Source organism: Magallana gigas, chromosome 9, assembly GCF_963853765.1.
Source record: "Magallana gigas chromosome 9, xbMagGiga1.1, whole genome shotgun sequence".
NCBI classification, from domain to species: domain Eukaryota; kingdom Metazoa; phylum Mollusca; class Bivalvia; order Ostreida; family Ostreidae; genus Magallana; species Magallana gigas.
Genome location: NC_088861.1, coordinates 3013365 through 3039341, shown reverse-complemented (window position 1 = coordinate 3039341; position 25977 = coordinate 3013365). Strand labels below are relative to the sequence as shown.

The 25977-nt window shown below is 34.6% G+C and overlaps 2 protein-coding genes across 2 annotated transcripts in view; both read right to left on the bottom strand.

Annotated features, from left to right (window-relative positions):
* Positions 1 to 13562, bottom strand: part of LOC136271312 (uncharacterized) — a 29617-nt gene extending 16055 nt beyond the window's left edge. The window contains exons 1-38 of the mRNA XM_066071046.1: positions 13396 to 13562; positions 12918 to 13130; positions 12770 to 12812; positions 12262 to 12425; positions 11889 to 12059; positions 11165 to 11423; positions 10840 to 11003; positions 10522 to 10686; positions 10175 to 10393; positions 10009 to 10051; positions 9593 to 9765; positions 9077 to 9250; positions 8759 to 8980; positions 8603 to 8645; positions 8277 to 8440; positions 7791 to 7964; positions 7421 to 7630; positions 7271 to 7313; positions 7013 to 7176; positions 6730 to 6897; positions 6292 to 6504; positions 5632 to 5674; positions 5377 to 5540; positions 4819 to 4983; positions 4495 to 4710; positions 4323 to 4365; positions 3896 to 4056; positions 3605 to 3781; positions 3175 to 3384; positions 2951 to 2993; positions 2630 to 2802; positions 2227 to 2397; positions 1746 to 1952; positions 1601 to 1643; positions 1346 to 1500; positions 830 to 1039; positions 218 to 445; positions 49 to 91 (exon numbers count right to left, since the gene is read on the bottom strand). Coding sequence (XP_065927118.1) covers positions 49 to 91; positions 218 to 445; positions 830 to 1039; positions 1346 to 1500; positions 1601 to 1643; positions 1746 to 1952; positions 2227 to 2397; positions 2630 to 2802; positions 2951 to 2993; positions 3175 to 3384; positions 3605 to 3781; positions 3896 to 4056; positions 4323 to 4365; positions 4495 to 4710; positions 4819 to 4983; positions 5377 to 5540; positions 5632 to 5674; positions 6292 to 6504; positions 6730 to 6897; positions 7013 to 7176; positions 7271 to 7313; positions 7421 to 7630; positions 7791 to 7964; positions 8277 to 8440; positions 8603 to 8645; positions 8759 to 8980; positions 9077 to 9250; positions 9593 to 9765; positions 10009 to 10051; positions 10175 to 10393; positions 10522 to 10686; positions 10840 to 11003; positions 11165 to 11423; positions 11889 to 12059; positions 12262 to 12425; positions 12770 to 12812; positions 12918 to 13130; positions 13396 to 13486 — 5732 coding nt within the window. The 5' untranslated portion in view covers positions 13487 to 13562. The remainder of the gene's footprint in view (positions 1 to 48; positions 92 to 217; positions 446 to 829; positions 1040 to 1345; positions 1501 to 1600; positions 1644 to 1745; positions 1953 to 2226; positions 2398 to 2629; positions 2803 to 2950; positions 2994 to 3174; positions 3385 to 3604; positions 3782 to 3895; positions 4057 to 4322; positions 4366 to 4494; positions 4711 to 4818; positions 4984 to 5376; positions 5541 to 5631; positions 5675 to 6291; positions 6505 to 6729; positions 6898 to 7012; positions 7177 to 7270; positions 7314 to 7420; positions 7631 to 7790; positions 7965 to 8276; positions 8441 to 8602; positions 8646 to 8758; positions 8981 to 9076; positions 9251 to 9592; positions 9766 to 10008; positions 10052 to 10174; positions 10394 to 10521; positions 10687 to 10839; positions 11004 to 11164; positions 11424 to 11888; positions 12060 to 12261; positions 12426 to 12769; positions 12813 to 12917; positions 13131 to 13395) is intronic.
* Positions 13563 to 14344: 782 nt separating this feature from the next.
* The window catches only part of LOC105336697 (uncharacterized), a 70671-nt gene continuing 59038 nt past the window's right edge, over positions 14345 to 25977 (bottom strand). Inside the window, exons 84-98 of the mRNA XM_066071432.1 lie at positions 21889 to 22052; positions 20371 to 20544; positions 19847 to 20108; positions 19540 to 19712; positions 18983 to 19165; positions 18591 to 18846; positions 18031 to 18188; positions 17666 to 17839; positions 17010 to 17262; positions 16669 to 16832; positions 16336 to 16512; positions 15733 to 15994; positions 15135 to 15304; positions 14872 to 15045; positions 14345 to 14427 (exon numbers count right to left, since the gene is read on the bottom strand). Coding sequence (XP_065927504.1) covers positions 14345 to 14427; positions 14872 to 15045; positions 15135 to 15304; positions 15733 to 15994; positions 16336 to 16512; positions 16669 to 16832; positions 17010 to 17262; positions 17666 to 17839; positions 18031 to 18188; positions 18591 to 18846; positions 18983 to 19165; positions 19540 to 19712; positions 19847 to 20108; positions 20371 to 20544; positions 21889 to 22052 — 2827 coding nt within the window. The remainder of the gene's footprint in view (positions 14428 to 14871; positions 15046 to 15134; positions 15305 to 15732; positions 15995 to 16335; positions 16513 to 16668; positions 16833 to 17009; positions 17263 to 17665; positions 17840 to 18030; positions 18189 to 18590; positions 18847 to 18982; positions 19166 to 19539; positions 19713 to 19846; positions 20109 to 20370; positions 20545 to 21888; positions 22053 to 25977) is intronic.

Sequence of the window (25977 nt, the reverse complement as noted above, 5' to 3'; positions counted from 1 at the left end):
TGGCTTAAAACATTTTTTTCCATCAAAAGGTATTGACTTATGACTTACATGAGTTTTATTATTCCAGCTAGAGTAAACGCTTCATTCTGGCCTATACAAAAAAATAAATAAAAATAAGACAGGATTTATCAACAAGAAACTACAAGTTTGAGATGTTAAATCCTCGAAACAATGACTATCTACAGTTACATGTACTAAATTAATACAAATGTCTTACCATATTCCATCTGATCCAGTGACACAGTGTAGCTGTACTTATCTATTCCAATTCTGAGAGTATACCGACATGGATCAATGGATAAGTAAGCATGGAATGACATGTCAAGGTCAGGGACGTCTACACAACAGTCCACAGCTGTACACAGACTGGGGACGTAGCAGGTGACCTTACTGGCAGAGTCAGGGCTCAGTGGATGGTTCTCTAGGTCCAAGGCCATCGGACATACTAAATCAATAATGTTAGGAATAGAAGTCAAATGAAGTTCTTATATATAAAGCTGGTTGTTGTAGATATTGATGAAACACATGTATAGTCAAACTTCGTTATCTCGAACTAGATGAGACTGTTTAAAAACTTCGAAATATCCGAGTATTTGAGATATTGAGGGTAAAATACTTTAAAAAAATAAGTAGTTGGGACTTGCAAATCACTTCGACATATCCATTGTATTCGAGATATCAGTGTTCGAGATATCGAAGTTCAACTGAAAATGATTTATTAACATAGAACAACATAAAAAAGATTACAGTAAGGCCCTCATTCAAAAATTTCAGATTACAAATATTTATGGTAAACAAAAAACACTATGATTTCTGTTTCTGAACTCACATTGTGATGTGTGCGAGGCATTCAGATTAAAACCTGTGTTTCTGTAGTTATGAGTGGAAGATGTGTAGAGTCCACTTCCTCTTTGACATTCAGTAGACTCCCTGTATTGTGCAATGTCCAGGTGTTCCAACAGCAGAGCTTTGGTCCAGGTGTTCAATGGAACACCAAACTGAATATCATGTTCTCTTTTCCACTGACTCAGGGAAAACACTTCAAGAATTTCAGATAAAATACATGTATAACTAGTTTGTTTACATATATATGAATATGTCTTGACCAAGATAAATCATATTGAGATGAATTTCAAATCCTCTTCATAAATTGCATTCCCATACAAATGTTCATAAGAATAAGCAAAGTATCTGTGTCAAATAATTGATTTGATTTGAACATATTTTATTATGCAAATATACATTTACATAAATGGATTAGGCAGCAGGCAATGCCTATGTAGGCCTTCTCCATGTGTCAAATAATATGCAACTGTGTATGATACATGTAATTCTATTGACTCACCTTGGTCCTGGTCCCAGGGACAGATCTTTTTGGGTAGAATAGTTTCTTTATACACTGTGATCGTCTTGTAACAATCTTCATTTGACTCAAAGCAGAAACTTGCATTCATGTTCACAAGGTATAATCTCTCTCCATAAAAGTCCTCAATTGCAAAACTGTGTGAAAGATTATTTTTATTTTTTTAAAACAACTTCAAAATTTTGTGCAAGTTGGCCAGTAAATTGTGGAACCTACATTCCAACAAAAGGAACTTACTCTAATCTGACGATTCCTCCAAGCCAAAGATGTTCAACTTTTCCTAAGAAGAAAATGAAATGGATGGATATCATTACATGTATACATGTTTTAATACATTCAAAAATTTAAAATTTTGAAACACTTCTTATAGCCATGCACTCACCAAAGTGGTAATCTACCAAAGAAATTTCCCTCTCTAGTTTATCTATGCCTGCATTCAGAACTTTACTACATGGGTCTATGTTGAGGAAGATTCTGAAGTTATGTCTAATTAAGTCCACATTAAAACAACATTGAGATGATGTACAGTCTTCTGACAATTGACACAGACCTCCAGAGATGCTTGGTCTAGAGACAGTCTTGGTGCAAGCTGTTCATTAATCAAAGGTATAAATTATACATTTTTTAAATGAATCAAAATTTAATTAAAAGTAATTTATCAACTGTATATATATATATATACACACTAGTCTAGAAATAATACAAATTTCGCACTAAATTCTTTCTAATAGATGCATTAAGTTTTGAAAAGGGATGAAAATCTAGACACAAACACAAATTGTAATATTTATGCATCTACTTGTTTATCGTTTTCCTGATGGTATTTCATGTATTGTTTTATGTAACAGTATACATATACTTACAAGAGGTCCATCCAGAGTTGGCAGTCAGACTTGTCAAGCTACACATGGATGTATCAAAATACTGGGATATTGCAAGTTCATCCAGCATCTGAGTACGTTTGTAGTCATTATTAATCAGTTCTGTGGCATTTTGGAGATCATTTCTGGTAAGCCATGACTTCAGTGAAAAATCTGAAATTGACATCATTATATTTGCATTTATGAAAATAGCTAAATAATCGTCTTTAACAGAGAACTTTATCTAATATAGTCACAAAACTTAATTTCAAATGTTAAATATTTTGTTTGAAGTTGTTCAGAATGATATCATCATGACCATTTTCATTGTATTTCAGAAGGCATTCAATCTTGTGACATAAATATTATTGTATCAAAGTCTATGTGTGTATTGTCCAGTGCTTACTTTGAATCCTGTAGCTCTGATCCCAGGAGCACTGAGCCTTTGGAATGACTGCCTTGTTGAACACATTAAATGTTGCTGATGGACTACATTGGGGGTTTGTAGATTCGTAACAATCCATTACATCCAGGGTCAGAAGATACTTGTCTTCCTCTGGCAGATCATACACCTTGTACCTGACATATTAATTACACACATGTAAATATAAGTATACTTGGTTTTTACAGCAATGTTCATAACATTAATTTTACCAAGATTATTTTCTTTAAATCAAATCATTCTGTAATTATATAAATAACATTTTCTAGTGTCATTCATACTAACCTAATTCTGTAAACTCCTAGTAACTTGAAGTAATATTCTTCACCTAATGAATTTAATAAATATTCTACTATCAATGCATAAAATGACAAAATGATTGTCTAGTTTTAAAAAAGGGAAAAGGAAGCAAATACATATTATCTAATGCTTTCAATTAGTGGAAACAGAGGACAGAAATTAACGTCACACTGATAACAATAAAACAAAACAATATTGACTGTATATACCCCAGTTAAACCCTGCCAGGGTCTGGTTGTGGTACACCTGATCTATCTGTAGACTGAGACTGCTGGTACAGTGGTCAATGTTAAAGTAAACCTCATAGTTCCTCTTGAGCAGTGAAGCGTGGACACAGCATCTGACGCCAGTACAGGTGGACAGTAGGTGACAGTTCACACTGGATTCCAGGCTAGGTTTGTTGATGCTCTTTGCACACCCTGTCAAATCACAATAAAGCGTTCATAAAAAATCATTAAAAAAGAACTAACTCTGTTACATGTTTATTGGGAGAGAAGGGTTTAATGATGGTTAAATAAATTATCTGCATGCTCAAATGTTTGAAATAATGCTCGATCCAATACAAGTAAATCAATGAAACTGGTCTTTATTCACAAAGCATATCATTAAAAATATCAGCATCTTTGAAATTGTACTCACCAGTTGTCCATCCATTGACTCTTCCTGCTGCGTTGCTTGGTGATATTGTGCACATTGGGTTTTTGGAATATGCTGCTATGCCCAGCTCTTCCATTAACTGAAGTATGTATGGATCTTCTATTTCACTGATACTTGTGTCAAGGCCTTTCTTCAGCTTCCAGGTAAACAGGGAGAAATCTGCAGAACACATTGTATTGGTTAAACAAATATACTGTAGAAAATGTGACAAGTGTACAATACCAATCATGTAACCCTAGGTTTCATATCAGGAGTTCCAAGACTAGTACAAACCCTTAATGTGATAATCCATGGACCAATCACACACAGCTTTAGGAATGACTGAGTTTGTTAGCACAACTTGTTGGACAGCACAGCTATCTGCTTCATAACACTGGCTTATGTTCAGACTCAGAAGATACTTGTGATCATTGTAGAAATTTTCCATCACCATACTGCAACATGGGATATCAAACAATGAAGAAATGGTCAAGTTCCACTACTGTTGTTATTTTAATTCTAACCAAAAGCTCATATTACAAGGAATCCTTTTCATTGCTTCATCATAACAAAGACATGCACAGAAGTTTAAATACAATATTAGCTAAAGCTTTATCCACTGCAGATATAATAGTAAATGGCAAATTCATTTATAATGATTTGTGTGATTATTTTTCTTTTGGGGAATTAACAATGAATTATAACAGAACATGTAGCTTACCTTAGCACATACACTCCATACATATCCACCTTTATCTCTTCTCCTAATAATGAATGCACACACATACATTACAACATTATTCTTTGCTTAACAAATACCTCAATATTTTCACCCCAAAAACAATACAAAAATTGGACAGATTTCACCTACAGGAAAGTTGAGGAACACTTACCCCATTTAAGGTCTAGCAAGCTAATGTCAAAATGAAGTTTTTCAATCTCCACTTGCATGTTGAACCTACAGGAATCAATATTCAGTTTGACCTGTACATTTCTGGACAAGACAGGGTCAAACATACAACAGGTGAGCATTGTACAGTTAGAGGCCAGGTAGCAGGAGACCTGGTCTGAAGCTGTGAACTGTCTGATGCCTTGCACTGTCCCACAAACTGAAAATGTCACCAAAAGTGAGAGTTTGCTACCATGATTTCTCATAAATTGTAAATTACTTAATCTAGCTTGATCCAGTTTGTTTTACTTTAAGCTAAAGTAGTTACCATCTTTCCAGTAGTTGGTATGAGGGATATAGTCATCAGACTCCCTAGAACAGCTGTATGTCCACAGGTACTGAGAAATTCTCAACTCCTCTTGAAGTAAATGACTGTCTCCTTCTGATAAACTAAGAAGACCCTTTTCTGCCTTCCACTGAGTCAATGAGAAGTCTGTCACAATGATGAAATAGAGGTTGAAAAATATATATACCAAGAGACATACATTGCAAAGGAATTTTTTTTTCCATGTTCATAATCCAAGATGAAATTGTATGATGGATTTCCTTTAACATGCACTATACATGACTGTATAACTATATAGTAGAGTTATTTTAACTCCATAAGACTCCATGCTTCATATTTTTTCTTTCTCCCCTAATATTTTCAAAATATGTGTTCATGTTATAAAAGATACCTTAAATAAACAATCATGTCATAAAATACATAGTAACATGTGCAATTTTCATTTATTTCAGCCATTTCCGATAAAAGGAGCCATATCAAACAACTAAAACCAAATTACATGTATTACACAATAACTGTATACTATATATTTGGACTTACTTGCATGAGCAAATCCTGAGTACAGCTTACATACTCTTTTAGGAAGCAATGTATTTTTGAACACAGTAGTTTTAAATATACATGGACTGTGTGCTTGAAGACAAAGGCCTACATGTAGGGTGACCTGATACTGTCTCTCTGCAGTCAAGTCATACACTGTATATCTACAAGGAGTATAAACCAAAACATGACCTGGTACATTCAAGTGATACAATTTTTTTTTTGCAATTGTAAAATGTAGATCAAAGTAATTACCTCATTCTGATGGCATTCTTTAGGTAGTAAAAGTTTTCTTGATCTGAAAACAGGAATCAATAATACATGTACAAACACTCATTTAGTAATTAAAAATGTTAATGCACACACTTTAAATCATCATAGATATTCAAAAAGGCATATTTAACTACTGAATTTGCTTTTGTAACTTCTGTGCTAAAGTTGATCAAATCAATTGATTCAAATGAACAAACAAATCAATACATACACTTTACATACATAAAGAAAGATACTGAGAAATGTATCAATCAATTAAAAGAATACTTGGAATGATACATTTAAAATATTATCAAATTAAGAGTACTTGATATTAATGTCAAATAAAAATGCATAATTGTGCTATAAAGCCTTACAAAATATCTATAGCAAACTTGGAGGGAAAAGGTACTTCTGTTAAAATAGTTCTGAGAAATTTTGCATGATTATAAAAAATTTTAAAAATGTATCCAATAAAAATTTTTAAGTTCCAAACTGTTCTGATTTTGTAATAATGCAGGATTCAATTAAGTGAAGTAAACACACAAAATTAATCTCAGTCTGTTCAAGGTTTGAGTTCATGCATTGACAATCAATCTGTAGTGAGTACTATTTTGAATCTCTTATTTAAAATATTTTAAGATAAAAACTATAGACACATACCAAACACAATATCATACAGGGAGATCGAGTGAACAAAATTTTCGATGCCAATCAGTAATCTTTGATTGCATGGATCAATGTCAAGAAATGCCAACAGTGATCTCCTAAAGGGAACAGTGGCATTGAGGCAGCAGTACACAGCAGTACATGAGGATGGGATGTAGCAGTCCAGTCCTGGGGGTAGGTCCTCTGTTGTAATTGTAAGGGGACAGTCTGTTGGCAATGGAAAAAGTAACTCTATCAATTCATAAGTCTGTCTGATACAAAAACAAATGATGTAATAAACATTTGCAATATAGGTGACCATATTAATAAACTTCACGTAGTAAATGCTTTATATGATGAGCATTGAAAGTGCAAATCTTATCAGATGCACGCATATATTATATTTCTCTTGCAACAACTTTATTTATGCTATATTTACAACAACACAATTACCCTTTGCCCATCCATTTATCAGAGAACTGAAGTTTGTGCTTCCACTACAGGAATTTTCTTGGACAAACATTCCCAGGCCCAGATCTTCATACAACTCAGAAAGACCATACTCTGGTAAGGAGGCTGCTTGCAAATGTCTTTCACTTGTCCAGGATGTCAGTGAGAAACCTTTTCCAATACGAGGTTTGACAAAGTTAGACAATCATGTAAAAGAAATATTGATTCTCACTAACACATTTGTCATTATAATTTTTGTAAGGGAGCTATGTACACGACTTCTTACCAGGTACGTCATAGGTGGTGGTTCTGAAGTCACAGAGTGGTTTAGGAAGCATCATGTCTTGGAGTACACTCTCTGTCAGAATACACTGATCTGGTTCATAGCACACACTGATGTTAACACTCAGCATGTAGTGGGAGTCCACAGTAAGGTCAAACATCGTATAGCTGAAACCAAGCAAATCATATTCATTATTATGCAGATTTAAGATTATATCAATGTCATTCAGCAGGAAAGTTAACTGTGCTGACTATGACCAACCTGATTCTGTATACTCCAGCAAGTTGAAAAACCTGACTTTGACCTATAGAAAAAAATTAAAGTAGTGAGTGAAAAGTTTAAAAACCAGAAAAAAAGAAATTCAATAAATAAGAAAGATAATTATATGTATATATGCTTTACAAAATATACCAAATCTGAAGTCAATCAGGGAGAACTCTGCCTTCCACTCCTCTACTCCAATACTGAGTTTGAGATTACAGGAGTCGACATGAATGAACCAAGAGATGGTGGTCTGTAGTTCTGTGTCCTCTGTACAGCAGGTTATGGAAGTACAGCTTGTGTGGAGCTGACAGTATGTTTTCTTTTCCAGGTTGTATGGAAGGCCTGGTAACCTGCACTCTGCAAGACCAAGACAGAATATGAAGTGATATCATTTAAATATATAATATATATACATTTATGGGTAAGACACATTGGTCATCTAAAAATTACATGTAAATTAAAAAAAGAAACCTTTGAAACAATGTGAACTAAAGCTGATCCACAAATAAATTCTTACCCTCTTTCCATCCATTATAAGTTGGCCAATATGGTGAACTGTTCCTGCTACACTTTCTTTGTTTTCTGTAACCTGGTAAACCTAGATGTTCATCAAGCCTGGCCTTCATAATGTCTGACAGTGTTTCATGGGGACCAAGAGAATGGTTCATCTTCCAAGTAACGAGAGAAAATTCTACAAAAAAAAATCATCAGTAATTCACATATAAGCATAACAGCATCTCAATCTCAACAATACAAATAACTATTTACATTATTTGCTTATTTTTCTTAACTGAATCTATTAAAGAGCAAAACTGATTATTTTTGTATGCACTTTTTCAAGTTTTCAGCTCAGGAGAGCTAAAAAACTTATATCCCTGAAAATTTGTGAACAATGTATTTAATTTCTGAAATTTTCTCACTAATACTTGTAGTATGCTGTTAAACAGTCATATCATATAAATAAAATTAAAGGTCTCCAAACAATAGAAACAAAAATACTCACCATCTGGTAAGGTTTGAATCAAATTGCATTTCTTTTTTGGGAGCAATGTGTTTTGAAAGATTGTCAGATTGCTCATCTCACATGGACTACTGCTGTCTAAGCATATACTCATCTTCAAATTTACTAGATATTTGCTGGCATGCCACAAATTCTTTACTGTCATGCTGTTAAACAAAACATTGTAATTATTCAAGTCTGCATGGTCAATACATGTAACGAATTTAAAGCAAAGCAAATTACTTACAGGACATTGAACTTTCATTTAATATGTCTGGAATAAAAAAGTGTTTACTAACTTATGAGCATAATTAAAGAACATTACTTACTCCAATCTTACAATTCCCTTCATCCATATACTTCTTTGAAATTCTGTTCAAATAGTAGAAATTTTCATTTTAAAAGTTTCACATTAAGGCTCGGCAAAAGGTTGAGTCACATCTTGTTTGTTTTTTCATAAAAACTTGAATAATTATTCAACTCACCAGTGTTGAGCATTTTGATGGTTTCCTCAGAAAGCTCAGTAAATGTCCAGTCATCAATACCAACAGTGATTCTGGATGTACAGGGGTCAATGTCTAAGTATGCCCTGAAGCTCTGTCCTAGCTTACTGCTCGACACACAACAGTCCAATGTTGTACAGGAACTGGACAGATGACAAGCAACAGTTCCAGGAAGTGGTAACAAGTCCGGGAGACTAGCACAGGCTAAATAGAAATAGATCAGAAGTTTCATTCAATAGATAAATTAGTTCTAATATACCATTTAAGAATTCCCAAAGTCATTTATTATTAGGTACTTACTGCTGTTCCATCCATTACTGTCCATGGGTACATATGGAGCTGATGTCTGATCACAGTTGTCTGCCTTGAATCTGCTGAGCTGTAGATGCTCCATGAGATCCTGTAAGGCCACACCTGTCAGAGGTGTGGTGCCTGGGTGTCCAGTGGATGATAACCAGGTGGTCAGTGAAAAGTCTGAAGAAGTGTCAATAATGTTAACATTCAGTATGCATATCATAATACCAGTAGTTATAAAATGACAAGCCTTTCAGAATTAATTCACATTTCCAATGGATTACAGTAAAACTTCTATATCTCAAACACTGATATCTCGAATACAATGGATATGTCAAAGTGATTTGTAAGTCCCAACCACTTATTTTTGAGGTATTTTACCCTTCAGTTGATATCTCAAATACTCAGATATTTCGAACTATTTAAACAGTCCCATCTAGTTTGCGATAACGAACTTTGTCTGTATTTGTTTTTAGATGGTATTACATAGACATTTACAATAGAATAACCACAGATCTTTACCTGGGTCTTCATACTCTCCCTTCCAGTTACAGTATGGTTTTGTCAAAGACTTGGGCAGCCTGGTATTGGAGAGAACGGTATACACCAAACAGGACTGGGCTCCTTCCCAACATGATGCAATGGAGACACTGACCATATATTGGTTGGAGTCTGGGAGGTCCTCAACAAACAGTCTAGCATAATAAATAATGTTTATCAACTAAGGTTGTCAACATGCTGGTTGCACAATATTTGATGCAGTCATTACAGTAAAATTGTTTTTGATATCATTATACAATATTCAATCTTTGACCTAGGCTTCAAAGAGGCATGAAAGTCACAATTGTCTGTTTATATTCAAAGGCATGTGTTACTAAATAAAAACTGTATGTAATAGAGTAACTGACTACATGGGACCTGCTCACTCTTTTACTCACTTTAGTTGGTAAATGTCACCAATATTCAACATCTCCTCTTGTTCTACAATTCAAAAGAAATCATTATATATCACTGTTACAATATACCAATATTTCCCAGTAGCTTCCCTTGGCATCTTATTCTTTTCGTCAAAATTACTGCAATAATTCAAGTACCATAAAATACCTGAGGCAATGATTTTGCTGACTTTCATTTTGGCTTGAAACTTGTCCACTGAGATGGTGATTTTGTCCTGACAGTATTCTAGACTAACTCTGATAGTTAAGTATGTAGAGAGTGGCTCAACATTTAGACAGCAGGTAATGTCAGAACAGGTGTCCCCCAGAATACAGGAAAATGGACCATTGATATAGGGCAAAGACGAGGCTAATGTCACAGGGCAATCTGCAAAAATTATTGCCGAAAAAATATATTCATCTATTCAGCTATAGAATACAAACCATTAAAGCTGTATGACACTGTATATTATTGACCCGTTTTGTGAATTTAAATCTTTTTTCCTGAGAACTTACTATTTGTCCAACCTGATGAGGCAGAAAACTTGCCAGTTTTATCACAGGTTTCATTACCAGGGTATAAATAACCAAACAGTCCTAATTCCTCCTCTAGTATAGCAACACTGTATCTATCCATGCTTGAAATCATTTTCTCAGCTTTCCATTGACTTAATGAAAAATCTACAATGAAAATACAGGTATATATGTATATGTTTCTAAAAAAATAATGTATTTAAGTTCCTAATTACAAACTATAAGCCCATATTTTACACCAAACTATGTTACTAAAATGTTTTTAAACAAATGAATGTATAGTACAACTGAATGTCATACCTTTTACTGGTGTTCCCAGGGTCAAATTACATAAAGTTTTTGGCAAAAGTGTATTGTTCATTAGAACTATTTCCTGATCACATGAGGATCCACTCTCAAAGCAAGCCATAATGTGCAGACTGACACGAAATTGTTCTACTCCATTTAGATTGGTGACCAGGTATCTACAAAGAAACACTTCAAATAAACTTTGTTTATAAGTATTTGTACTTTAAGCATTGCAGTCAATGGTCCCCTTCTAAGTCTTTTTCAAAATTCCTTGGATGTTTTCTATATTTTATTTATTTTTACAAATTTATCATTAAAACATTTACTAAAAACATACTTTATTCTAAAAATTCCTTTCATCCAGAATTCATGCCACACATCAAATTCAAAGTTGTACATAACAGTTGGTTCAATAACAAAACTGTCTATTCCATAGCTGATGGTCCAACTACAGCTGTCCAAAGAGAGTTGAAAGGTCACTGGGCGGGACATCAGCCTTGTGACCTCCATACAGCACAAAATGCTGGTACAGCTTGAGGTCAGGTGACAGTTTACAGAATTGGGTAACGAAGGAAGCATATCAGAAGCAGGACACTCTGTCAAAGAGCACAGTTATCTATTATTTACTGTTAGAATGTAAATATATTCAAACATGGCATAATCAGAAACACTTCCAAAGTGTTTCTCAAACTAAAAATTTTAATATCTTCAGTTGATTATGATGAAAAAATCCCCATATATGCCACTATATTATTTGGTTGTTCAAGAAAATTTCTTTCTAAAAAGATCAATTATTATGACATAAATGGTGCAGTAAATATTGTTCCTAATTAAAATGCAATCATTTGAAGACCTTAATAGATGAACAATTTATTTTTGGTCACATGTAAATGTATAGTCACATAAGTAAAGATAAGTACCATTTTAAATTACCAATTGGCAAAAAAGCATTATGCAATCCTCTGAATTGTAAATGGACATCATCATTCAATAACTTAAAATTTATCACAATAACATTCAATTCCAACTTTCACATAATACAAACAATGCTTATGGCTCACCATTCTTCCACCCGCCAGTTGCAGGTTGGTAATGTTCACTTGATCTGTTACATGTTGCAGGTGATAAGTAGGTAGATACACCCAGTTTATCATATAGGTATGCCAAATCAATTTCTGAGAGATGGTTGAGGTCTAAACCATGTGAGGTCACATAGGAGGTCAGTGAAAATGCTGAAAATTGTATATGATTAATAAAATTTGCACACTGAGTAAAATTTTTGACTGTTATATCAGCTTTAATTCAAGAGCATGAAAATAAAATACTGATAACATGTGAAATAATGCAAAATGAAAAGAATAACAATAAATTATTTATAAATAAACATAGAAAGGAACAAGAGAGTTTCAAGATGTTCACACAAAATTCACTTACATGGTTCTTCAAAACCAAGGTCTCCAACGCAATGTCTTTTTGGTAGGAATGAGTTCTGTAAAATGGCTGCTGTCATCACACAGTCCTGGTAAGTTTCCCAACAGACAGAGAGTTGTAAATCAATCAGGAAGGAATTCTGAGTGTACAGGTCATAAATGGTGTACCTGTGGAAAGGAACAGACCAACAATGTTTATGTCAAATATATGTTAGAGTACTTATTAATAATGAAGTGTATATGCACACAGTGCTAGTTCAAGAGAGGGTAAAATTTACATACTAGATGGAACTACATACACATGAATCAGGATATAGCATACTAAGAAAGAATATGTCTTATTGCTGCATGTTGGTTGAGATTTTGATGTGCAAGAGATTTGTCTTAATTCTGGCATTTCAGATTTATATATTTTGAATATTAAAATATACAGGTATTCAATACTAATTTATCGCAAAACTGAATGAAATTTGAAGCTCAGTTGATATATGCACAGTGCTTATTATACTTACTCAAGTTGAATCACATTGAAGAGATAGAATTGGTTCTTGGAGCCTATCAAGATAAACATTTAAAAGTTACCGGTTGATTTCACCTAAATTTTGAAATGTAAAATAATTAATTTTTATAATCAAAAGTGTATTATAAAGTTAACTTTACCCCATTTGATATCTTTGAAGGGAATCTGAGTCTTTAAGTTTTCTACTTCTAGATACAACATTCGGTTACAGGGGTCAATATCCATCACAACCTCAAAGGTAGAGTCGATGACAGGTGAGTCAACACAGCAGGCGACCTTGGTACAGGTGTGGTCAAGGTTACAGGTAAGTGGATACAGATCAAGAGGCAGCAAGGAGTTCACATTTGTACAGTCTAAGAAATTCATATACACATCAAAGCATTGAAAATATATGATATATATACTGACTAATACTAAGAGAGAAACATTGATAGCATTAAACACTCAAAGTTTTTTGGGTCTTTTAAAATTTTGTTTGAAATTTCGAAATGCGTGTCTTACATTGTCAGGCAAGATAAGATAAACAACATTCTATTGAAAAGCACATCTTTTAAAATTATAACAAATGCATTTAATCTATTTGATCTGGGATTCATAGAGGAGATTAAATAATATTACCATTCTGCCAACCATTGGAGCCAGCATTGCTATACGTTGCCCTTTGTCTGCTGCAGGGTGAGGATTTCATGTAAGGTTGTAAGCTGAGCATCTCCAACAATTCACTTATCTGATAATGTTCTAAGGCTCCAGTAACTGATTTTTCAATTTTCCATTGACTCAGTGAAAAGTCTGCAACACCATTTAAATCATTTTTTAAATCAGTTCTATTAATATGCACTTTTCAAATGAGAGAATTTATACACTTTTAAAAGCATATCAAAGATAATCTAAATTATATATTTTTTAAAACACATAACTGTATATATACAGATGATATGCATTTTAATCATTCTAAAACTTGATCCACATACCTTTCACTGTAAACTTTGAAGACCATTCCTTGTTCCACTTTGGAATCATTACATTGGTAAGAATGGGAAGATTTACTGCACATGGTCCGCCATCATCAAAGCAAGCTTCTGCTCTCAAACTGACATCCAAAAGATTCCCATCATCCAAATTGTTCAACTTGTAACTGAAATATGAAAGGAAATTCGATCAATACATAAAATCTTCCTCTCTTCTGCTGACTGAATTCAACTAACCTTCTATTTAAACAATATCAGACCTTAATTTAAAGACTCCATGAACACTCAAGGTTTCCTCCTGTCCAAACCGATAGCCAATCAGGGACTGTCTTCTGGTCATTTTCTCTACATACACTCTAAAGGACATGTAGGAGTAGTCGAGCTCCATGCCTACTTCAAACGTTCTGTTCAGCAGAGGAACGTTGACACAGCACTTGATGTTGGTGCAGGAGGAGGATACAGTACACAGGGCCCGGTCAGTTATAGAGGATAGAGACGTTTGTACAGCTTCAGGGCAATCTTAAATGTAACAAGTGAATACACAATATGTTCATATATATTTTCTAAAATGATGATTTCTATATAACACATGCATAATTTCACATTATACAGGAGAAGGATACAGTACACAGGGCCCGGTCAGTTATAGAGGATAGAGAGGTCCAGACTGACTGAGGACAGTCTAAAATATAACAGGACTCTGGTACATTTGTAATCAGTGAACATCATACTGTGGAATCATCATTGTTCATGAGGGACTAATGTTTGTGGCTTTGTGGGTAATATACAATCATTTGTTTAATATTCATTTCCTTGCTACCAATGAAATTATTTTCCCACGAACCAAGAAAGTTTTGGCTTCCCATGAACATTGACCCCCATGAATAAACATAATTCCACAGAGTACCAGATAATTTTTTGTACCAAAGAGAATGATATTCATCCTTTATTTTGTTTAAAACAATATTACATTTTTCAATCTTAGAAATTCCGTATGCGTATTCAGAATGCATGTACATGAATCAACATACCTTTTAATTTCAATCATAGAAAATTGCAAATGATTATTCTACCAATTTCATCTCTTGGCAGCTAACACAGTATACCGTATAAAATTTGTACTTACATTTCTGCAGGTTTGTAATGGCATTTGTATATTCATTGTCAGTCCATGAGCAGGGTGGAGAGGAAACAAGGGCAGCAACATTCAGATCAGAGAGGAGGTTATCCACAACACTGCTGTCTATAGGCATTGTGTTGGCAATACCTTCTGCTATCTGCCATGCAGCAAGTGAAAATCCTATAAATAAAATGTTTAGTAAATGATTGAAATCATCAAAAAATGAATTGATACCAAAATAAAGCATAATTTATAACTGAAAACCAAACCTTCAACACTAAAAGGTGCATTCCATTGGCATACTTTCTTGGGTAGATAGAAATCTTTAAGGGGCTGAATTGCGGCTTCACACAAAGGTACTTTAGCAGCTTCCAGACATACCTCAAGCTTTAGATTTACTATGAAAAATCCTTCAGTGTGTAAGTCAAACACACTGAATCTACAAAAAAGTTAATGCAAATGTCAAATATTTTATAAAACCCTTGTATTTAATTAGGTTACTAAATTACAACAAACTGTGATGTTAGGGAATGTTCCTTGACGTTTATGGATAATATCCTGCCATTGACTACATGTAAACTGCAAACTACATGACGCTCCCTCCTTAAATTCATAACTTACTACAAAGTGAACACAAGTTTTCAAAATAAAGAGTGAACAGTATCTTTTGATCTTAAAAATGTTTGCTCCTTGACCATTAGATCTTAAAGCCAATAGGTTCAGCTATTTCTAAAGAGGTAAAAAAAAGTCAGATATGTGTCTGGTAAAGGGTTACACAACACTTAGTTTACCAACCAACAGCTGCAATTTTAAAAAATTCATTAAATTCATACTGAAATGCTGTTAATAAAATTAAGATGAACATACATAATTCTGACAACACCAAAGAGCCAGACTTGTTCTTCTTTTCCCCACTCGTAATCAAACAGGTTCTTGGTGAATTTGAGCTGATCTATCTCCACATTCATCCGGAAGTTACAGGGGTCCACCTCCAGCTTGGTGGAGAATGTGGTGCTGATGATGGGGACCTTGACACAGCATTGTAGAGCAGCGCAGGAACTGGAGATGTGACAGGTGACAGCCTTACCAGCCAGAGATGGAAGAGGGGCCCGAAATGTCCCATTGCAATCTGTCAACATTGCAAACAAATGCTAAAACTGATAGTTTTTTTTTTTTTAATAAAAATATAGTTGGACATGAAGATGATCTAGTAACATTGATATAATATCCCTTGTTACTCACAGTAGACCCTTTATTTTCTTATGAGTTAGTTCATGAAAATTTGCATTTTCAACCAGTTAATACAGAATGACTCAACAAAAGCAACTCTCTCTCTCTCTCTCTCTCTCTCTCTCTCTCTCTCTCTCTCTCTCTTAAAAGTATTCCCTTAAATTCTGTCTTATTTACATTGTAAACATGTGTCTTTATAATGTGAACTAAATGAATTATATATTAAGTAAATGTGTTCACCATTATTCCAGTTGTCCACAGCTCCTATATATGGTTGTTTGCTACTACTACATCTCTGGCTGTCTTCATACACAAAGTGAGACAAACCAAGCTCCTGAAAAAGCTCTGCCCGGAAATTTTCTGACAGTCCTGAAGTGAGTATTCCCCTAGTTTGTTTCCAAGCATCAAGTGAAAAGGCTGAAAGCAGTGATAAACTGTATTTCTAAAGTTCAAGATAAATGTAAAATATGATTATGTGTTATATATAGACTTATTGAGAAAGAGACCAATAACAGTACACGTACTTTAAAATCAATCATGTTGGCAAATTTGATAAAATCAAATACAGTTTACCATCATTAAGAAACTCTGTTCTCCATTCACAAGGCTTTTTGGGAAGTTTGGTGTTCTTAAACACAGGGACATCAATCAAGCAAGGTTTATTTGCCTCAAAGCATATCTGAATATTCAAGTTCACAAGGTATTTCTGTTCTGTTGTTAAGTCCTCCATACTGTATCTAATTTAAAAATTAAAAACACATTTTTTAAGACTTTTTTTTTTGGAGGGGGGGGGGGGGATTATCAATTACAAAATTTGACTAAGATGTATGTAGTAAAAACATCTGAACTCCTTAAAAAAATCAAATTTTGTGTTATACACAATTAAATTTACATTTTAAACTATAATCACTCACTGAATCCTGAAGACTCCATTGATAATGACGTCTTCTTGCTTTCCCATTTCATAATCATGGAGACTAACGTTAATGGAGAGCTTTTCGAACCCGACACTGAGTTTGTAGTTACAGTGGTCCAGGATCAGCCATGTGTTGATGGATCTGTCCAGCAGGGGGATATCTGAGCAGCACCTGACTCCCGTACAGAAGTCATACAGGTGACAGGTGGTACCAGCAGGGACACCACCCAGAGTTACGTACTGGTCACACCCTAATGTATACATAAAATAATTGAAGCCATAACATATATCTATACAAAGTGATGTGATTGGGAGAGAAAGAAACATGAGAATATCAAATCAGTTGGGGATCTTCATTGATCACAAGAATGACCATTTTGACTTTCAAATCTGCGGAAATCCATGTTTCTGTAGAAAAATCATATAACTTTTAAATTTAAGACCAATACGTGTGCAATAAATACCTATGTAATTGGGTTTTATTGTAAGCTGTTGAAGTTTCTTGGAAAAAAGGTAAAATTTTTACTTTTTTTGTTGCATCTGATTCTATAACAACATTGATTTCTGTTGACCTAATTCAAATAGTATAGTCAAAACTAAGGTTGTGATGAGGCAGGCAATAAGACAAAGAGTCTGACAGGCAATTGATTTTACCATTATTCCATCCAAGTTTGCTGGGGTAGAAGGGTACAGATTTTCTGTTGCAGCTCAACTCTCCCAGGTACTGAATTATATCAAGGTCATGCAACAGCTGTGAAGCTGCATAAAGAGGAAGCACAGCCAACAAAGGATACCCATTGGTTTCCATCCAATCATTCAATGAAAAATCTGAAAAAGGATACCAACCAAATTTAAATGTTCTGTAGCATTCCATAATTTAATAAATTCATAAAAAGGTAGTAGTGTTAAAGATGTAAACAAAACGATCCTCTTAATATGAACAGTTTTTTACATTCACAAAATTGAGGACCACATCTTGAGAAATATCCATATCTTCTTAGAAGGTAACAAAAACTTGCCTTTGATGGCAAAGTCTGATGTCCAGTTACAGAACGGTTTGTGGAGTTTGTGTTCATTGAAGACCTGGATGACTTTTTCACATGCTCCATTAGCCTCAAAACAAATACTAAGGTTCAAACTAACTCCAAAGGATGTCTCCAAGTCTGTTATGATATAACTGGAAAACAAAGATGATAAAATTTTTACCGGTACAGTTGACATAGATCCTATATACTTTACATAATTTTCTGTGTTTACTATACTGTTAGAAATATTCCTAGAAACTATGAACAATTCTGAACTGTTAATCTTAAGAGATATTAGTCACACGTTTTTGGTAGAGTATAATGATTATAGATACTTCTTTTTCTTAACTTGACTGCAATATATTTTCAGCTAAAATATCGGATTAACTATAAAAAAATACACGTATAAATGAAGAGGGATTTAAATCATGTTTTTGCTTCTATGCACTCTAATGCAAAATTTAAATTTCAAAGCAGTATATTTTATAAAGATGAACAGATGAAGATTGCACAAATGCAGGGATGTCAAAAAAATTTAATAGTCAGAAACTTACTCCAAATTGACCATGCCCATCAATGACACATGTCTGGTATCTCCAAATTTGTATCCTAGGAGTTTGTCAGTCCAGTGGTATTTCTCTATCCCTACTGAAACCTTGGCGTTGCAGGCATCGAGGTCAATGTATGCCTCCAGATTTTCTCCCAGGATGTCAGAGTGAATACAACATCTGATCTCACTACAGGAGGTAGATACTGCACACCTGGTGCTTGGACCCAGTGAAGGCAGTTTCTCTGTTGCCCTGTCACAGTCTGCAAAGTAACCCATCTTTAGCATTTGAAATGGTTTGGGCATTTTTTAGAGAAAATTTCAGTTTGAAAGTTAATACTGTTGTTAACACAAGTTGGGAAAATGAAAATTATTATTGAAATGCAATCTAATTCATACCATCTGCCCATCCTAGACTGTTGACCGAGTTATATGGGGGTTTTGACCAATCACATCGTTTATCATCATCTGACAGGAGATGTGATACACCGAGGTCCTGTAATAGTTGTTTCACTTCAGGCACTTTCAATGTGACACTAGAAGCTATACCATATATAGATTCCCAGTTGGCCAGGGAGAATGCTGGAAACACAAGATTCACATGCTTATTTAAGTAATAACTTTTTTGAAAAGTATATACGGTACACATTTATATTAATTATTTTGTCATTTCTTCCCGCTTTTGTGTGCAGTTGTGTTTGCAACATGTCATGTTTAAAATACAGAGAAATACAAATTTTAATGTAGCTTATTATTTGAAAGTAAGGCTTTTGTTGAATTCCGGACTTTATAAAATTAATCTGATACACAAAATACATATCCACACACAAATTCAAACAATTTTTTAGCCCACATATGCTCTACATGTATTGGCTTTAAGTGACTGCAAAAAAAACAAACAAACTCTTTTAGTGATAGTTGCTTGAAATAAACAATTATTATAGCTGTTTTCAGACCTTTGTTGATGAAGTCTAGACCTCTATCACAAGCTTCTTTTGGCAGTAGACTGTTGACAAACACTGGAATCACTGTACTACATGGTTGTCCTGACTCTAGACAGACACTGATGTTCAGATTTACCAAATACATCCCATCTACTCCAGCATAACCCATATCTACTATCTGGAAACTAAATTAACTAGCTTGTGACAGGTTTGAATGAATCAGTCATTAAATAAGAGGCAAATTCAAAATGAACACAATATGTAAGAGCAAACAGTATACCCGGTAATTTTCTTTGCCATAAATACATCATATACTTACTCAACAACAACCACCCCAAAAAGGTCAAACTTCTCCCTTTCTCCAAACTTATAACCATACAGACTTCTGTTGAACTGAAGGTTTTCTATCCCTACTCGGAGCTGATGATCACAAGGGCTGATTTCTATAAATGCCTCCACTGATATGCCTGTATTGGGGATGCTGACACAACACTGTACTCCTGTACAAGACTTCTGTAGGTGACATGTAGCAATGCTCGAGTCCAGCTGAGGTTTTATTATATCTTTGTCTGACATGCATGCTTAAATGCAAAATAACAATTATTACAATAACTTATCATTCCTTCATAACAAATATGTCAATTAAAAGAAAACCAAGATCTTTAGGAAAAACGAAGCTGTTTATTCATTTGCAATATTGAATAAGCAATATAAGTACTGATTAGAATCAATGCTACTTCATATTAAAACTTTACCAGGTAATATTAACAAATCGTATGTAAATATACTGCTCAAAAAACTGCATGCGAAAAATGCCCAAAGAAATTACCCCAGATAAAATACCTGAAGTCCATCCTTGATAAGGGTTCTTGTAGAGTCCCTCTTTTGTATTGCAGGCTTCCTTCTTCATATATTTTTGTAGACCAAGTGTTTCAATAAGTTTAGACATGCTGCCATACGACAAAATGTCGGTTGGATTGAAGTTGTTCATAGATAACCAACTGGAGTAAGAAAAATCTGAAAAAATATTGTCAATTAATTAATTAAAAATAATTGTCGAAGATTTTAAAAGGCATGCATTTGAGTTCATTATATAGTTTTCTTTCAATTGCAGTGGTATGTAAATCATAAATAACTACTGTTAATATTCCTAGATGTTTACCATGGCATATGTTGTATGGTCACAATCATAAAATTCAATAAGCATCATACTTGCCAACTGACCCGATTTCGTCGGGTCACATCCGATTATTCAACCCTTCACCCGATTATTTTTTATGACCCGGCGGGTCATGCTTTTCACCCGATTTTTGTCGTACAACCCGAAAATCTCCTGATTTCCGGATTTGGTACGTTAATTACGTTGCGCGTTTGACTTCCAGTTATGAACCCAAGCTGAGCTTGGATTTACGTAACATGTAAACAATGCCGGTGGCTATAACAGACACATTAAGTGTAATTATTATCGTGTGTTGTTTTGACTAAGCGAAGGTTTAAATCATTAAGTGTGATGGCTTCCAATAAGAAAAGGTCTTCATCAGGGCCAGCGGAATCAAAACCAACAAAAAGAAAACGATATTTTTGTAACTATCAACATATCTGGGAAAATTAAAGTAATCGAGTACAAAACGAGGCTTTTGTGTTCTATGTAACGCACATTTGAATATTGGATTTTGTGCCCAAAATGATCTGACTAAACATTCAAAAACGCTAAGTCATGTATAGGATGCCTTTTAGTACACAGAAGTCTTCCAAGTCACTTACAACTTTCATGCCATCATTTACAGAGTTCAAAAAGCAAGGTTAATGTAGCAGAAACTCTTTTTGCATTTTTTCAGCTAAACACAACCTACCATTTTCTGTGTCAGATCACTTTACAAAATTCAAAATCAGCAACTGTTAGTTAAAATGCTTCTTTGTAATAAAGTATTCCACATAAGTTTTAACACATATTTCTATTGTACCTATGAACTATGCATGATAAATATGTCGTGAATGTCGTTACGCGCTATGACCAGATTTTTTACTTTCCAAATCTGGTCATGACCAGATTTTCACATGTTGGAGGTTGGCAAGTATGATAAGCATGAAATAATCAAAAATAAAAGATTTTCTTCAAAAGGTCAACAACATTTTGTTTTCTGTCCAGTTGTTATGTCACCCCCCTTTTTTTTTTTGACGGGGAGTTGGGGTGGGGTGGGGGGGGGGGCAGTATTTTAACATACTTTTTACGTTCTCAAGCAAAACATCAATATCTTATCATAACTACACTCTCACTGAATCTTCCAAAAATCTGAGATACATCAACATTTTTTATTATCAAGAACTTCATCAGTTCAGTAAATTTATTGCCACACTCACCAGCTATCTTGTATCCGTTGAACCAGGCACAAGCTGGTTTGGTCACCAAGTAGTTGCTGACAATGATGATCTCCATCTGACAGGGTGCCCCGTCACTGAAGCACACACTCAGCTTCAGGCCAACCAGGTATTGTCCCTGTCCACTCAGGTCTTTTATCTTGTACCTGTTAAAAAACCAAACAGATATTGCACCCTGTCATCTATTTTCTGTCATAAATCAAAATAATATATTTAGCACATATAGTTACAGATAATAAATTGTTTAACCCCCCCCCCCCCCAAAAAAAAATAAAAAAAAAATTCACATTTAGTGAAACACCATGTTCCCCTGATGAAAAAAAATATAATACATGTAGAAGCAAAGATGACAATTTTTCTTCAAAATTATTTCATTACAAGCACATATTCATAATTTTTCTCACTTTTATTACTTCAATCAATTGAAATTAGAAAAAAATGGATTATCAAAAGTGATATAAACTGTATAATATTAAAAAACAAGAGGCCAATTGGCCTTAACGGTCACCTGAGTAGCATATATCCAATACACAAACTTGTCATGGAGTCTCATATATGCATCTAATTAATTTGGTTTCATACTGGAGTAGAAAAATTATAAATTTGTAATGACAACCACATTTAATTCAAACTGTGAAACCTATAATTTTGGTGAAAAACTAAAAGATCTGGTCTACAAAATAATGAATTCAGTTTTCCTTTCAGGTGCGTGGGAGTAAAGAAGATAATTTTTTAACGTTATATGCATTGACATCTATACATCCATTTTGGCCCTGCCCTAGAGTCAAAACCCATACCCCAGGGGACATGAACATTAAAATTTCAGTAGAGGACTTCCTGGTAAACATAATTATTAGTCGTTTTTTTTTAATACAGATGTGTGAGAATAGAGAAGAAGATTTTTAAACATTATATGCATTAACACTTTATTGCCATATTGCCCCCCCCCCCCCATGTCCTGAACCCCTGACCCAGGGGCCATGAATTTCACAATTTAGGTAAAGGAGATTGTGGATATCATAACCATGTATTCAGTTTTTTGCCCACATGTGTTGGAGTAGAGAAGAAGATTTTTTAAGATTTAAATCATTTTTACTATATGGCCATATTGGCCCCACCCCAGAGCATGAACACCTTACCCAGGGGTCATGAATTTCACAATTTTAGTAGAGAGCCTCATGGACATCATAATCATGCATTTAGTTTTTAACAAATATATATGGGAGTAGAGAAGAAGATTTTCTAAGATTTAATACATTTTTACTATTTGGCCTGACGGCCCCATCACAGAGCCTGAACCCCTGACCGAGGGGTCATGAATTTCACAATTTAGGATGAGGGCTTCATGGACATCATTATCATGCATTTAGGTTTTAACAAATATATATGATAGTAGAGAAGAAGATTTTCTAAGATTTAATACATTTTTACTATTTGGCCATATTGGCTCCACCCTAGAGCCTGAACCCCTGACCCAGGGGTCATGAATTTCACAATTTAGGATGAGGGCTTCATGGACATCATTATCATGCATTTAGGTTTTAACAAATATATATGATAGTAGAGAAGAAGATTTTCTAAGATTTAATACATTTTTACTATTTGGCCATATTGGCCCCTCCCTAGAGCCTGAATCCCTGACCCAGGGGTCATGAATTTCACAATTTAGGAAGAGGGCTTCATGGACATCATAATCATGCATTTAGTTTTTAACAAATATATATGGTAGTAGAGAAGAAGAATTTCTAAGATTTAATACATTTTTACTATTTGGCCATATTGGCCCCTCCCTAGAGCCTGAATCCCTGACCCAGGGGTCATGAATTTCACAATTTAGGAAGAGGGCTTCATGGACATCATAATCATGCATTTAGTTTTTAACAAATATATATGGTAGTAGAGAAGAAGATTTTCTAAGATTTAATACATTTTTACTATTTGGCCATATTGGCCCCACCCTAGAGCCTGAATCCCTGACCCAGGGGTCATGAATTTCACAATTTTGGTAGAGGGCCTCATGGACATTATAACCATGCATTCAGTTTTTTCCTCACATGTGTGGAAGTAGAGAAGAAGATTTTTGAAAATTTGGCTTTTTTTGCATATTTGGCCCCGCCCGTGGCACCCCAGGGGTGGTAGAGCCATAAATTTCACAATTTAGATTCTTCTTACCATAGAGATGCTTCACACCAAAAATGGTAACGATTGGCCTGGTAGTTTTCAAGAAGAAGTTAAAAATGTAAAATTGTTAACGCACGACGCACGACGCACAGACGCACGACGCACGACGCACAACGCACGACGACGGACGAAGACCAATTGCAATAGGTCACCTGAGTGACTCAGGTGACCTAACAAGAGGCCCATGGGCCACATCGCTCACCTGAACAGCAGTTCCTTGTAACATTACATTTCGTAGCATATGCTTTTTCTATTTTAAACATTGAACCCCTTTCTGGGGACCCAGTTATGGTCCGAGATTTATGGTTGGCTTGAACAACATAAACAGTAACATAGGAATGAAAATGTGTAGCACTGCGGTAGGACCGCACGTACACAACCTGAAAAACTGAACGTAGCAGAGTTCCACTTCAAGAGAAATAACTCTCAGACTGTACAGAACATCAAGAAAGATAACTCTTGGTTCCACTACATTAGAGTTTACACAATTTGAGGATCCTTGCATAATAATCTCACAAACTGTAGCATTATAGTTCTCGAGAAAAACTTTTTAAAAACATTTTCAATATATCTTTCTATGTTAAACTTTGAACCCCTCTTGGGGCCACAGTATTAGTCCAGGGCTAAAGTTTTAATTATTTGGAATCTACATTATTTAAGGATGCTTGCATAGTTATCTCACAAGCTGAAGCATTATAGTTCCCTAGAAAAAGATTTTTCAACATTTTCCCTCTATATTTCTATGCTAAACTTTAAACACCTCTTGGGGCCCCAGTATTAGATTGAGGTCACAGCTTTTTTATAATTTCGAATCTACACTATTTGAGGGTGCTTACGTAGTTATCTGACAAATTGATGCATTGTAGTTCTCGAAAAGAAGATTTTTAAACATTTTCCATATATACCAGCACTTCTACATTTAACTTTAAACCCATCTTGGGTCCCTAGTATTAGTCCAGGGGTCACTATTTTAAAACTGTCGAACCTTCATTATCCAAGGTTGTATGCATGATAGTAATCTCACAAATTGAGGCATTGTAGTTCTCGAGGAGAAGATATTTTAACGTTACCTTTATATTTCTATAATAAACTTTGACCCCATCTTGGGGCCCCAGTATTGGTCCGGGGGTCACGATTTTACCAATTTAAGGAATCTACATGAGCGAAGGCATAGAAATTCCACAAACTAAAACATTGTAGTTCTTGAGAAGAAAATTTTTAAACTTTTCCTTTATGTTTTTTAAAATGTTTAAATTTTGAACCCCTCTTGGTGCCCATCAATTGTCCGGGAGTTACAATTTTTTGAATCTACATTATTTAAGGATGTACATGTATGCATAGTAATATCCCAAACAGTTGCACTATAGTTCTTGAGAAGAAGATTTTAAAACATTTTCCTATATATGTTAAAATCTAAACCCCTACTGGGGCCCCACTTTTTGTTCAGGGGTCACGATTTTTACAATCTTCACTATATATACAACCGTTTGTGTATGTATTGGCATTTTTGGTGAAGTGGTTTTTGAGAAGAAAATTTTTAAACATTTTTCATATGTAGTTTTATGTTAAACTTTGAACCCCGCCTGGGGCTGCAGTTTTGATTTGAGGGTCACGATTTCTAATCTTCATTATACATACAAGCTTTTGTGTAAATATTGGCATTTCTGGTGCAGTGGTTCTTGAGAAGAAAATTTTTTAAACATTTTCCTAAGGTATATCTATGTTAAACTTTGAACCCCGCCTGGGGCCCCAGTTTTGGTCCGAGGGTCACGATTGTTACAATTTAGAATCTTCACTATATATACAAGCTTTTGTGTAAATATTGGCATTTCTGGTGCAGTGGTTCTTGAGAAGAAGATTTTTTAAACATTTTCCTTAGGTATCTCTATG